The sequence below is a fragment of the Hyla sarda genome, chromosome 4 (genome assembly GCF_029499605.1).
Source record: "Hyla sarda isolate aHylSar1 chromosome 4, aHylSar1.hap1, whole genome shotgun sequence".
Taxonomy (NCBI): domain Eukaryota; kingdom Metazoa; phylum Chordata; class Amphibia; order Anura; family Hylidae; genus Hyla; species Hyla sarda.
In genome coordinates, this window is record NC_079192.1 from 76957996 (window position 1) to 76973790 (window position 15795).

Here is a 15795-nt window from a genome sequence, read left to right on the forward strand (position 1 = left end):
TGCTCCACCCCAATTAATTATCAGCCCAGTGGGGTACTACTCACATGTCACCCGCAAGCACTGCCTCCTCTTTGTTGGGGGCCGCCGGCGCTGGAACTCTATACTGTACGCCAGTGGTCTCCAACCTGAGGACCAGATGTTGCAAAACTACAACTCCCAGCATGCCCGGACAGCCTGGGAGTTGTAGTTTTGCAACAGCTGGAGGTCCGCCGTTTGGAGACCACTGCTGTACGCTGTATCCCTATGCCCGGGCTGCAAAACATAAAGAAAATAAACTTTAACTTACCTTTGTCGGCCTCACGCTGTTGCTGGGGACTGGAACGTCGGACAGCCGTCAGCCTATAACCAACCCCAGCGATGTCCCGCCCCGGCCAGTGATAGGTTAAACGCACTGTCCTGTAAGAAGCCGGCCAGAGCTCCTTACATGACAGTTGGCTCAGCCTATTACTGGCCGGGGCGGGACATCGCTGGGGTCGGTGATAGGCTGACGGCTGTCCGACGTTCCAGTTCCCAGGAACAGCGTGAGGCCGACGTAGGTAAGTTAAAGTTTATTTTCTTTATCTTTTGCAGCCCGGGCATAGGGATACAGCGTACAGCAGTGGTCTCAAACCTGCAGACCTCCAGCTGTTGCAAAACTACAACTCCCAGCATGCCCGGACAGCATGCTGGGAGTTGTAGTTTTGCAACATCTGGTCTGCAGGTTGGAGACCACTGGCGTACAGTATAGAGTTCCAGCGCCGGCGGCTCCCAAAAAAAGAGGAGGGGGGCAGTGCTTGACATATGTGAGTAGTACCCCGCTGGGCTGATAATTGGGGGGGGGGGAGCAGAACAGCGCTGGCGGGTAACATGATTTGGGGGGAGCAAAAGAGCGCTCGCAGGTAACATGATTTGGTGGGGTGGAGCAGAACAGCGCTGGCAGGTAACATATGATCAGTTCCCCGATGTGGGGACAGCGCTGCGCTGATAATTCATTTCCAAGGGGGAGGGGCCAAACCGGTATTGCGGTATGGGAAAAATTCATATCATGCAGCCCAAAAACTTTGGTATTCGGTATGAACCGGTATACCGCCCAGCCCTACGTAATATTGCCACTCAATGGACAGGTGTGGTACAGTTTTTCTGGAAGAAAGTGGCCATGTTTTTCTAATCCTATATAAATAAGATATTGGTCAACAAAATCATTGACTGCTGTGTGTAGGTGACGGGTACACTTTAATGAAGAAGTCCCTTCTGTAATAAAGAATAACACAAAGCTGCATAAAACAGAAAAAAAAAAGGATTAATACATTAATAGGAAGTGCACTGCAAAACGAAGGGAGGGGTTCTAAGGTAGATAGCTTCAACTACACTATGGGTTTTGTCTTCCAGCTTTGGCAGGAAATGGAGCCAAGCCGAATGGATCCACACTTGCAACTTCTGAAGTTCTGTAAGTCACTGGGGTGATGGGAACAGATCCAGCTACTGAGGCCTTAGCAGAATGAGACACCACTTTGTAAGCAGCAATGGGCTGTGCATCCACAGCCTGCCCTTCTTGAGGGCTGTAGTGCCGGGAATACTTAGACAAAGACTGAGGGCGGAATGGTTTGGTTACCACAGTCCCAAATACAGTCTCTGGAGAGGTCTCGTGAGCAGGGATCTTATGGTTTTCAGCAATGTGTGGCTCCTTAGAAGCGTTTAGATAAAGAGAGGCGTCAGCTAACTCAATGCCTTTGCTGGAATGTGCGTAAAGGTTTCCAGTAGTGTATGAAGTCTTCATGGAATTGCCTCCAACCTTCAAGTCTGTATTTCGGAATGTAGAATTGCCGACTGCCGCCACTTCGACGCCTTTTACAGGAAGGGGGTCTTCAATACTAATCTTTCTTGTAAAAGGTGCTCTTAGGAACACATCAGGTTCATCCAGCTGGTTTAAAGTAGAAGAGGACTTCGCCATGAATGGAGCATTGGCGAATACATCAGAATCATCCTTAGAGATTTGGGAACCCTTGAATGGCGCTGTGGCAAAGACATCCACTTCTGTACTGAAGCCCCCTGACGGCATATGGGCCCTCCTTTCTGATGGAGTGTATACAGGGGTGCCCTGGCTGGAAAGGGGATCTTCAGAATTCGGAAATGCTGTATCTTTGACTATTTTAGAACCCTCTTCTTCATCTGACTCCATTAAGAGAGGTCTGGAACCACTGCAATCCAAAAGGTCTGGCTCATGATCAGTGCCTTCTCCTTCACTGCTATGAAAGGAACTGCAACTAGATGGGCCTTTCGATGGAATCTCTGGCTTTAATTCTAATTCGGATGATAGAGGACATGTTGGAGAAATGGCACCTTTAAAAATCCCATCATTTCCCATATGGAAAGACTGAGGAGCTTGGAGTACACCTATACATGGAAACAAAGAAAGGCACATTTTAGGAACTTAACTAGCAACAAGCAACATCTATATCTCACATACTCTTATCAAGATGGCACTGCGACAATACAAGGACACATTGCAATGGTTGGTCGTTTGGGTTCATTCTCTAAACAATGAGGGACGGAGAGGACAGCCAGAGAATACGTACAACAGACATATAACACAGTGAAACCATAATAGGACACCTTTATGAAGTCCATCACCCCATCCATGACGGATTCTCAGATACTTCATATCATATGCATATTGTCCTTGTCTTTGATCATTTTCCCAGCAAATTTGGATGGTTTCACTGTGTACAGAGATCATTTTGGAATTTTAGAAGTGTTTAAAAGGCCAATCCTTCACCCCATAGGTAATATAGGATGCCAGGAGAGGAAACATTCTACACAGTACTTAACACATGACACCCATGAAAGACCACTTACCTTGAAGTTATAGATTGCAGATAAGTAATAATTGGGAAGAAACAACAAGAAACAGATATGAAAAGATGAGGTCAAAGAATAGGAAGGGTCTGAAGTCTACGTTTAAATGCTGCTATATATATATTTTGCATTGGTGCCCAGTATCATAACAACTTTTAGCGAAATGGGATCGCTTTACCCTCTTGTTTACCCCACCTAAAATATAAACTTTTATTAGATAGTCATTAAGAAATACTAGCAGAAAAAAACTCTTTAAAAATACCTATATCGCCAGAGTATAAATATGAATGTGTGTAAAGGGCTGAATAGTGTATACCTCAATGGCGCTTATAACTGTACACAGTATAGCACAACCCTACCGGCCTCTTCTATTGTCTTAGTAAACTGGTAGCCGCGGTATTCCAGGAAAAAACTATTTTTTTCATATCAACTGGCTCCAGAAAGTTAAACAGATTTGTAAATTACTTCTATTAAAAAATCTTAATCCTTCCAGTACTTATCAGTTGCTGAAGTTGAGTTGTTAATTTCTGTCTGAAACAGTGCTCTCTGCTGACACCTCTGTCTGTCTCAGGAACTGACCGAAGCAGGAGAGGTTTGCTATGGGGATTTGCTCCTTCTCTGGACAGTTCCTAAGACAGGGAGCAATGTTGTCAGACAGAAACTCAACTTCAGCAGCTGATAAGTACTGGTAGGATTACATTTTTTTTATAGAAGTAATTTACAAATCTGTTTAACTTTCTGGAGGCAGTTCAGATATGAATTTTTGTATTTTTTTTTACCGGAATACCCCTTTAAATAAATGAAAAGGCATATGTGTCTGTACAAGCCCAATGTGTATTGTATTATAGAGTATTTGACAAGAGTTGTCTTATTAACTGCCTAAAATGCTCAAGGAGGCTTTCAAATTTTATTGAGATTTTAAGCTGCTATAATATAAGAAACGATGGGGTTTAAAAAATAATAAAAAAATCTTAAAGGGGTTCTGCTTAACTATTTGTACAATTGTATAATATAAAGTTCTTCTCCACATTGTAAGGGCCCATTCACACCATGCCATCCTCGTTCACAGCAATTCACTTTAATCTTTTTGCGGGGCCCAGAATACTGAATATCTGCTGCAGACATTCTGCAGTGTGCACGGTGCAGCAGACTCTCCCTGAAAACAATGGGAGGCTGCCGCATCAGAATTTTAGAGCAGAATTTCCATAGTGTGATTGGGCCCTAGAGGACCCCTGTTCTAAGTCAACATCACTTTTACACAGTTTAGCCCCCCCCTTTCCCCATAACATTTTATCTCTGATTAGAATGTACGTCAGGGAAGCTACTAACTTACCTACCAGACATGTTTACAGGGGTCCATTGTCAAAAAGAAGCCAAAAGAGTATACTTTTCCCCTCCATCTAGCCGCTACAAGTCAGTACACACTCATCAAATAAAAGAAATAAAAAATTTATTTAATAGGGTAGCAAACTATGATATTCCATATGTTGGGATCTTAAAATAAATAAATATATTGTATTAGCATACTGTATGGTATCTGTCAGTAAGCTCTGGTGCTTTTAGAAGCACTAGTGATAGGAAGTCACTGATTGTGACGGAACGCGTGGGGCTCTGGCGTACCGTCCAGCACCTTATCCTGACTGCTTCTCCGTCTGGGTTTGCATGCATATATAATCTATTGTCTCATATTGTTGCTTTTGCTATTGTTTTGTATTGCTGCTTTAGTTATTTATGCATTTGGGATATACAGTATTTATTGTATTTCTATTTATTGTTATTATTATCTAGCTTCCCAGACTTAGCAGGATTCATATTATATACCAGCGGACGGGACAATGGTGAGGGGGGTTCATGGCCCCTCTCCCAGGTTGTGGTGTCCTCCAATTGGAGGTTATTTAATTGTTTTAATGCCCTCGTTTGTTATATATTTGCACTCAATAAAGATTTGTCTACTATTTTTTGGAGAATTGTGGTTGTGGTGTGCACTATTTCCAGCATCTCTGTCTTGTTACATAGTTTATTTTTGCTGGTAAGTAGCACCCCCATATTATAGGGTTGAGCTCCCTCTTTCTCTTATCTTGGAGGGTTCATAAATGGACAGAGATTTAGGAACCTACTTCATTTGCTCCTCCTGAGCTTCTTTCAGAGCAGTAGTACTGGTGACAGCCATCTAACAAATATTTTTTTTATTAAAATGTGTAATTGGGGGCCATCAGCAGTACCACCACAGGAGGAAAAAACTCAGGAGGAAGAGAGAGAAAATGACTGGCTTCACCGGGGAGACATTTAAATTAACATTATAAAGAATGTCAATATATGTGAAGTTACAGCAGAGTTTCCCCAGGTCTCCCTTGTAGGTGATGCATCACACTGTATCAGGGGACGAGTCCTGGCAAAAAAAGATTTCCACTCAAGGGCTGGTCCTGCAGGACTCCTGCTAATGGGAACAGTGTTCCTTCTGTGGAAAAAGTGCAGGAACTCTGTTCCCCTGTGCTCCTGCAGGACTTGAGCCCTCTACTGTATGCTATCATAGTAGGATTAGTTTCAGTCTTTTGCAGTCAATGTTTGCCTCTGATAAGAATGTTAGGAAATGACTGAGAATGTTAGCCAAGCCAGAGCACCCTGATCTCTACTGATGAGGGGCAAGAACCCCGAAACAGTTGTCTAAGGTTCCTTTCACACTACAGTTTGTGCCCGGTAGTGTGACAGCCGTAAGAAGATAGCGGGAGAAAAATATGTGCTATGTGCTTTTCTCTTTTGGCGGAATAAAGGGAGTCGTAACGAACGTTAGAGGAAACCCATTCAAGTTAATGGGATCCTCTTTGCCTGTTATGACTCCCATTAGGCTAAGTTACAATAACGGACGTTAATGGCATTAAAAGTGAAGAAAAAAAAAGAGCCCTTAACATCCGTTTGTAATGAGGCCTCACTCACAGTGTGAGAGAAGCCTAAAGATGGGCATACTCTTTCTAGAGAGTTGTCTGGCTTGGGTAATATTCCCAGTCACGTCCTAAGGCTTCTCATCAGAGTAAGACATTGACTTTGAGGGAAAGCTACCTCCAAATGGTGGCATCAGAGAGCCGATTAACAAATCATTCTTCCTAGAATTCAGTGGGGCATAAATGGCCTATAAGTCTTCAGACATGTTTTTGGCACTCCCCTTAAGAAGACACATTATCCCTAAGGTCCCACTGTGAAGATCCTCTCTTTAGCCAGCTAGAACCCTGCTCTGTACTGATGGGGGTCAGAAAACCCTAGAACAGCTGTCTACACATGGGTAAAACTTATTTTGGAGAGTTGTCTGGCTTGGCCAACATTCCCAATGAAGTCTTAAGGAGTCTACACACACTGACTTTAAAGGAAATGAGTCTTTTGAAAATGTGACCCATTGTTTAACTCCTTCCCGACCCATGACATACATGGACGTCATGACCGGGAAGGTTTTCACAATCTATGATGTTCATGTACTTCATGCAGATACTGTCAGCTACTCGCTGCATCCCACCGCGCCCGGTAAGATAGTTTAGATAATCAGCGTTTGAGACTCCATACTGGAGCTAAAGCTGATTCTAGGGCATGCTACCTGAGAAGGTGATGTGATGAGCTGCTTTGTGTGTATGTAAATAAATATATATATATATATATATATATATATATATATATTCAGAATTCAAGTGGTCCCTAAAAATAAAAATCAGATTTTGAACTTTTAGAAAATTTGAAAAAAATGCTCATAATATTATAAGCCTTCTAATGTCCTAAAAAAAGTTAAAGAATATGTAACAAATTATGCCAGCATAAAGAAGACATGTTGTGGATATGAATTAATATCTAAATGTATTTGGCATGACTATTTTTCTTACAAGTAGAGAAGTTCAAATATAAAAAAATGCAAATTTTTCACAATATTTTAGAGGTTTTCACAAAAATCGCTGCATGTATCAACAAAAATTTACCCCTAATATAAAGTACAATATATCTCGAAAAAAACTCGCTCTAAATCACTTTGCCAGGTAAGAGCAGTCCAAAGTTATTACCACTTAAAGAGACACGTCAGATTTGAAAAAACGAACTGGGTCATGAAGGCCAAAATTAAGCTAGGTCATGAAGCGGTTAAATAACTGTTCCCCCCCCCCCCCCCATTTACTAGCTATTACTATCTTTGAAAAATATCCTGAATTCTTGCAGTTTTTATTCTAACTACTAAGCCTAAAATTAACCTTAGACTTCCTGTTTTGTCTGTAAAAAGGTGGAGGTTGCTGGAAATATAAAAAAATGCAAAAGTTCAAATATAAAAAAATGCAAATTTTTCACAATATTTTAGAGGTTTTCACAAAAATCGCTGCATGTATCAACAAAAATTTACCCCTAATATAAAGTACAATATATCTCGAAAAAAACTCGCTCTAAATCACTTTGCCAGGTAAGAGCAGTCCAAAGTTATTACCACTTAAAGAGACACGTCAGATTTGAAAAAACGAACTGGGTCATGAAGGCCAAAATTAAGCTAGGTCATGAAGCGGTTAAATAACTGTTCCCCCCCCCCCCCCCCCCATTTACTAGCTATTACTATCTTTGAAAAATATCCTGAATTCTTGCAGTTTTTATTCTAACTACTAAGCCTAAAATTAACCTTAGACTTCCTGTTTTGTCTGTAAAAAGGTGGAGGTTGCTGGAAAATTATCTGTACAGAATTACAGTGAAAGGTGAAGTGTATAAGGGGGAAGTACAGAGATCTCTCCCATGACCTATTTATACCCAGGACTGTATCTATAACAAGGGGGCATCTTCTATGTCTGAAGGAAAGAAGGTTTCTACACCAGCACAGACAGGGGTTCTTTACTGTAAGAGCAGTGAGACTTTGGAACTCTCTCCCAGAGGAGGTGGTCATGGGGAACTCAATAAGAGAGTTCAAAACGGGCCTGGACTTGTTTCTGGAGAGTAACAACATTACAGGTTATGGATCATAAATCTATAGGGACAAAGCCTTGATCCAGATATTTATTCTTATGTCATATTTGGAGTCGTAAAAATATTTTTTCCCTAGTATGGGGCAATTGACATCAGCCTCATAAGGGTTTTTTGCCTTCTTCTGGATCAACACAGGAGGGACAAAATAAGGTTGACCGTGATTTTTTTTTACTTTAAAGAACTTTGTAACTATATAGAAAAGACAATAGCAGTTCAGTCTCCCCTTCCCTGTAGAATGACCCCTGCACAGGTCACAGAGCATGCAAATAATAAGAGTCTAGAGATGTTCATTGTGTCTATATCCATGGGGCTTGCTAATCTAAATGCTCTTAAAAAAAGCTCAGGCAAGATGGAAGCAAAACGTACAAAAAAATCTGAAAATAGAAAAACAGTGCATAAATAAAAAAAAAACATTTCAGTAACAATTTTTTTTTTAAAGATGCACAATATGACGACACCTGAACAGAAATGAGCTGAATAGTCAAGTTGCTAGAAAGAGGCCTTTACTGTGTTAATTTGAGATGAGTGAAGTTACAGTGATTCGATTCGACACAAACTTCTCGGCTCTGTGGTTGCTGACTTTAGCCTGCATAAATAAATTCAGCTTTCATGTGCTCTGGTGGGCGAGAAAAGGTGCATACAGTCCTAGGAGAGAGTCTCCAGCCCACTGGAGCACCTGAAAGCTGAATTTATGCAGGATAAAGTCAGCAACTGCCGAGCCAAGAAGTACGTGACGAATCGAATCACTGTAACTTCACTCATCTCTTGTGTTAATGCCCACCAAAAGACGAGGTTACAATATGCCCAACAACACCCTGACACGCCTCACAGCTGGTGGCAGCTCACTGATGTTTTTTGTAGAGTGTGAGCCCTAAAGGCACTGGGCATGAAAGCAGCATGTTCTCAGAAAATACTGGCAGACTATTTGCATTCTTCTGCATAAAAGGTGTACCTGGGACGATCTTGGACTTCCCAGTATGACAATCACCCTAAGCACAAGGCCAAGTTGACCCTCCAGTGGTTACAGCAGAAAAAGATGAAGGTTCTGGAGAAGGTCCAGTCTCCTGACCTTAAAGGGGTACTCCGCCACTAGACATCTTATCTCCTATCCAAAAGATAGGGGGTTAGATGTCTGATTGCGGGGGTTCGTTTAGAGCGTTGGAGGCTCGTGACATCATGGCTATGCCCCCTCGTGACGCCACGGCCCCATAGACATGCATTGAGGGGCGTGGCCGTCATATCATGAGGGGGCATGGCCTGCATCGCCAGTCACCCGGCACGGGCGTAGTTTGCTTTGTGCACCTTTGGATAAGGGATAAGATGTCTAGGGGCGGAGTACACCTTTAATATCTTAAAGCTGCTATAGGGAAATGTACAGTTCATGCAAGGCATGACCTGGAGACATTTTCCAAGACAAAATGGGCAGCTATACCACCTGCAAGAATTCAGGGCCTAATAGAGAACTATTACAATAGACAGTATTAAGAACTAAGGGTATGCAGACTATTGTACATTTGGCTATTTATTGCCATGTTTTGTTTTATGAGTTTGCCATTCTGTTATAAGGTAGAGATGATGAAGAATCCCATATGTAGTAAAAGAAATGTGTGTTGATTGTGTTGCCGTTTTCCTTAAAATTGCAATCTATCTATATATATTTGTTACCAATTCTCCAAGCTTTTGAGCACAACTGTAAGTCGCTACCTTATGAATTTAGTTTTACCCTATGTTTACCTTATGGATACTGCAAGGATTTTTAATATTTATTATATCACCATTTGCATTTTTCATATAGATTTATTGTATTACCAGTTTTGTATAAGTAAATTTTACACAATTGAAGTCAATTAAAACCACTCAAGTCCGAAGCCATTGCCATTCTTTAAAATACTTTAATTCACAGAAATAGATTGGAATCTACTATACAATCAGGACATTTGCAGGTTGTAAATGCCATATTTTTGCTTTCATTTCCACCTCTACTTACATTTTTTATTTTATTAATTTTTTATTTTTTAAACTTAGGAGAGACCTGGAGGGATCTGAACTGAAGGAAGAGGAGCATGAACTAAAATATATTTATATATTTATATATACACAAGTCAAAATTCTACCAACCACTTCACTAAAGGAATTTGTTTTGCCTACAATAATGATAAATGCTCTCGGGTTGAGAATTTTTTTTTTCTTCTTTTTTTTTTTTCCTTCCATACAATACAGAAGAATAAAGTAAGATCAGTGTATTGGACACAGGTAGAAATTTGTTATACAGAGGAGATTCCCACAGACTTCAAATGCTTATAATTCTATGTACAGACAGCAAAACCCAGTACATTGCATGGAGAGCTTCCCGGAGACATACAGAGCTAGATCACCCAACAACTTGTACATCTTGTGTACAGTATACAGATATATAGGAACTCTCACAGACATCTGCACAAACAAAAGGTTACACTGATCTTGCAGGACACACGCACACACATACAGCTTTAAATACTTTTTTTTTTTTTTTAAATAAAATAATATAAGGATATCGGCCCACACAGGTTTCCCCCATGATGCAGAGTAAAGAGGTCCAGGTCACCAGTACAATGTAAGAGATGGTGGATCCACAGACTGATATCTTGTTCTGGGACATTCTGCAATGTTAAAAGATTAATATATCCAATTCGGTGACAACAATTTCAAGAATGACTGGTCATACCCATTCGCTAGTGACATTATGCACATTTTTTGGCATCAACAGTAAACCTTGAGAAATTGATATTTTATTTTGGTCCATTTCCCTTCTTTATTTTTGCCTTTCATGAACATTAAAAATAACCAAATCACCAAGAAAAGCTTCATTCCGCTTATGGGATCTGAACATCAATATTTAAATTGTTAAAACACCAAATGGAGTCCTGAACGGCCAATCAAGAGCTCAAAAAAAGGCAGATCTAAGAAAAGTTAGTAAGAAAGTGCAGGTCTTGCTTTGCTTTAGTTTACCCTTGCCAATACAGAAGAAGGTATTGGCCAATTTGCCTTACGAGGGTAAAAAATCTAGCGGTTTCTTAGAGATCAAGGTTCAAAAAGGGAGGTGTCCTAAATTGTCCTAGTCTGATCATCAGGTGTGATCCGGAGGAAATCTTTTTCCCTCGTAAGGCAAATTGGCCAAAACCTTATAGGGGCTTTCACCCTCCTACATACAGCAAAGTGAGAGTTGCAGTTTCTTTCTACATTTTCATGGCGACAGGGAGGTGTTCTAAGTCAAGTACGGTCTGAAAATTTTTTTTTTCTTGTAGGGCAAATTGACTAAAATCTTATAGGTGTTCTACACCTTTTTCTGGAGAAACAAGGATAAACAAAAACGTCCTTCATACGACTTCATTTATCTTGACCGAATTGGATGATTTTTTCATGGAACCCAGACATAGCTAAAAAGGCTCACAGAGGAGAAGTGCAAACATTGAAAGTTATTTTCCAACAACCCAACGGGCAGTTTCTTTAGCGGCATGCTAGATTTCTGTCCCCAATTTTCAGGCACTTCAGACAACAGCTCTACAAGCCTTAGCTTCTTTCCTGCATCTTAATCTCCCAGGCTGTCATACTGCCTTGTGACTATTTCACATGTATGTCTCTCCTATGCTTACAATCTGATGGGATTGGTTTATCTCTCCAATACCGCTTAAAACAAATATCCAGAGAAGGTTGGAAAAATACAGAAATCAAATAGAATAATTAGCCGAGCTTATCTTTACTCGAAAACAGTATGCAAATTCACTCTTCTTCAGTAGGTATAACATTTTCTTTGTTATGGAACAAAGTAAATTGGCCTATTTTACCCATGGAGCATTGCCTAAAAATAAGTCTCGATACCATTGATCTCTTCTATGACTATCAGTACCCTCGTAACTTCCTAAAACAACCTCTCCCAAACACAGTTTGATTTCTATGTGCTTCCTCCGAGCCTCTAGATCAGTGGTCCACAAACTACTCTAGATACTTTAAGAAGAAGGTGAACTTTCTTCCTGCCCCCGACTCCATGGTATTATTATGCGGGTAAAACAGTACACAGCTTTGATAATATTTAATACAGATGCCCTAATAGAAAAAGAGTGTGTCCAAGCAAAAATTATACATCATACAAGCAAATGGCAGACCTGTCTTTTGCATATGTAAAAAGTTCATATGTTTAATAACCTCATGCTACCTTTTAAGAATGTGATATTTATATAAGATGATGTTACGGTATTTCTGATGTCTTCTGCTCCTCTGACATTCCAAATATAACAACATAATTAATTGTTAAGCAAATCCAGTGCATTGTAAACCATAAGCTTACACAAGAGGTCCTGTTTGCATAGCAAGCTTTGGTTAACCATGAAATATCAGATAATAGAACCTTGTCATTGCATCCATCATACAACTCACTCATTAGACCATGCACACGGCTCTCCACTTACCATAAATGCCTAAATATTTATATACCCTGCTTAAATATGATATATTACATACTGTTTAGGACCTCTTATGTTCTTGGTCTTTTACAGGACAGAATCTATTCTATCAGACTGGATGACCAGTGTTTTCTAATATTTGCTTTTCAAGACAAGTCAGATATGTAGTAAAGTTTACAATGGTGGGGGTCAAGAACTTGGGTCAAGAATGGAAGAGTATCAGTCCACAATTTCAGTGAAGTGGCCAAATCAGTCATAGACTGTGAGAAGCTTCCTGCGATGGGTCTCAATAATACATGGGGAGTGGGATCCCTCGGTCTTGAGGCTAGCTGACAGTTCTCCACCATTGTGTTAGGTCACATTGACAAGTCATAATAGCAAATTATCACAAAGACCTAAGGTTATCAGTCTATAAAGCTTCATGGTTTTCTAGCACCAAGCAATGAATTAATTTGGACAAACGTTTCTTGTGTCAGAGGAAAACAGAGGTAGTCAGAGAAAGCACAAACTTAACATAACACGGATCCATTAACATTGCAGGCCCCTTGAATTTTCAGTTTAAAATTTTGGGTGTGGTACACGACACCTTTCATTAAGTTCCAAACAATGATGTTGCAAGGCTGTGTAGTCACCTATATAACAAAAAACTTTAAAGAAGTTCTCCTCTGCAACAACATTTTTACAAAAATCTGATTACTATTACATTAAGAAACAGGAATATGTAAGGTTAGAGCCAAGCCTTCTGTGTCCTTAACTCTGTGTCAGTTCTGATTGGTTGCCATGAAGATCCTTCCAAGCAACCAAACTGCAAAAGCTTTAGCTATTGGGAGGTGGATCCATAGCAACCAGTCTGCCTAGCATTACTAGTGCCATTTGTTATCCCAGCATGCATTATTAATCAGATTTTTCTGAAAATAAATTTAGGTGGTGAACCCCTCTGAGCAGAAACCCTAATATTCTGCTTCCTGAGATACAAGATACAAGTACTAACACTGAATATGTTTAGGCAAGATCAATATCATTGCAACCTTCAAGGTCAAAAAACAAGATGTGCTGTGGTCATACAATCAATCCTGAAGAAGTTCTGTTCCGTTCCATATACAAATATCTCAGGATGACAAAATAGAAAGAAAGGCCCGATGGAAACTTCTTTCAGGACATCCAGATGACATGGCAAGTCGATTTGGAATTTAAAACAACGCATCAGCTTATGGAGAAGTATTGATATTTGGGCACGGAAATTGAAGTATTTCCACGGCTTAAGCACACCAGATTTTTCTCTCTCTCCCACCCGACACACAGTCGTCCATCTTGCACAGTCCTTCCACCACACAGGTCTTTCTAACACTTAAGACTTAAGCATTTTGTACATGACAAAAAAAAGGCGGTAAAGATATGTATTCAGAGTCAGTCAGAGGCTCCATAGCCGATCCACACTATACTGATGTGCACAGAAGGTTGAAATAAAAAATAAAGAGATGTACATATATCTATCTATCTATCTATATATATATGCAGGGTTAACTCCTCTGCGGGGAGGATAGAGAGGTTAAGGAGTTTGCTAGCATGTGTGCGCTTTACAAGTCTATGAGCTGATCCACCAGTAGAAGTGACCTGGTCATGTTTGGTAGGCTGGACTCAGTGTTCCCACTGCTGTTATTAGCGTGAGGACCTGGAAAGTGGGGGAAAGAGAGCGATTCAGTACGTGTTCGAAAAAAACAGAGAAAGCTTATGCAGAAGGTGAGCGAGAGTGCAGAAATGAGAGACGGCAGAGACAGCAATAATACGTATGTTAGCTATAAGGCCTTGTTCACATTTAGCAACTGAAACTCTGATTTTATTTATGTATTTTCTAAAATTTATTCCATGGAAACAGATCTCAGAGAATGGAAAAGTGTATAGCTTTGCTTTATTGAAATGCTTAACGCGAACAAGTCTTTATACTGCAATTTAGTTGCTGCTAAAGCGAGTAGAGTTAAGCAGTGCAATGTGTTCTGGCACATAAGGGGTTATTGCATCCGCATACTTACCGAGTGATTATACTGTATATTGCTATATCTTAGATCAATGCATTGCCTATGAAGGCTTTAGCTGTATTGTCTGTGTCTATCATATGGTACATGCCTCAGACTTATACCTACTGAACCCAGTTTATGTTTTCAATGATACTAACTGAGCCCTAGCTGTGTAACGATACAATATTATCCATAGAAATCTTTGGGTCCCTACTGTAGCTGTGTATTTTGTACAGGGGTTGTTTCCTTCTTCTTTTACTCCTCCCTTAGGCTGCACCCGGGCCCAGGAATCTAAGGGACCCAATATGGTCTCTCTTTTCTATATGAAGCTTTATAGCTGGGGGCTGCTATATATATATATTTTGCATTGGTGCCCAGTATCATAACAACTTTTAGCGAAATGGGATCGCTTTACCCTCTTGTTTACCCCACCTAAAATATAACTTTTATTAGATAGTCATTAAGAAATACTAGCAGAAAAAAACTCTTTAAAAAAATCGCTAGAGTATAAATATGAATGTGTGTCAAAGGGCTGAATAGTGTATACCTCAATGGCGCTTATAACTGTACACAGTATAGCACAACCCTACCGGCCTCTTCTATTGTCTTAGTAAACTGGTATCTGCAGTCCCCCAGCCTACTTAAAGGGGTATTCCAGGGAAAAACTATTTTTTTATATCAACTGGCTCCAGAAAGTTAAAACAGATTTGTAAATTACTTCTATTAAAAAATCTTAATCCTTTCAATAATTATCAGCTGCTGAAGTTGAGTTGTTGTTTTCTGTCTGGCAACAGTGCTCTCTGCTGACATCTCTGCTTGTCTCGGGAACTGCACAGAGTAGAAGAGGTTTGCTATGGGGATTTGCTTCTACTTTGGACAGTTCCCGAGACACGTGTCATCAGAGAGCACTTAGACAGAAAAGAACAACTCAACTTCAGCAGCTCATAAGTACTGAAAGGATTAAGATTTTTTAAAATAAGTAATTTACAAATCTGTTTACCTTTCCGGAGCCAGTTGATATGTATAAAAAAAAGTTTTTTTTCCTGGATAACCCCTTTAAGGTACTCTGGCAACACTAGACTTTAAAATATTAACACACCTAGCCCCACCCAGACATGTTTCGTTCAGCTGAGCGTCTTCAGGGGTATGGTTTGTATTCTGCAGAATTATAATACTAATTCTTTATTCATATAGTACACAAAGATTCTGCAGCAATGCACAATGTCTACTTAAATTTTGTTCTATCCCTGGTGCTGCTGCACATCAGTGCCAACTGGTTCCTACCCAAGACAGAATCAGTCTCCTTCCCCCTCAGGCAGCTAACTATATAGTCACTTCTCACTTCCCCTGCAGAAGGAGTCTTCTAGGCTATGTTACCTCTACCCCTTCCATGACAAGCAGGGTGGGCTGTAGGCTGACCTGCAGTGAACAAAGGACCACTATGCCGAGGCCTGGCTTTAAAGACATGTGTGTCCACCAGTACTCAGCTCAGCAGGTGGACAAGCACCTTGCCATTAAAGTCCAGCCAAAGACTA

General features: G+C 40.4%; 1 protein-coding gene across 13 annotated transcripts in view; it reads right to left on the minus strand.

The window, feature by feature from the left end:
* Positions 1-840: 840 nt before the first annotated feature.
* The window catches only part of AAK1 (AP2 associated kinase 1), a 194963-nt gene continuing 180008 nt past the window's right edge, over positions 841-15795 (minus strand). For 6 of the 13 annotated variants that reach the window (XM_056571425.1, XM_056571428.1, XM_056571423.1 and 3 more), the window contains one exon: positions 842-2373. In XM_056571425.1, the coding sequence (XP_056427400.1) occupies positions 1349-2373 (1025 nt within the window). In that variant the 3' untranslated portion in view covers positions 842-1348. Of the gene's footprint in view, positions 2374-9682; positions 13918-15795 lie in introns of those variants that run through there. The other 7 variants (XM_056571434.1, XM_056571433.1, XM_056571431.1 and 4 more) reach the window with 2 other exon arrangements.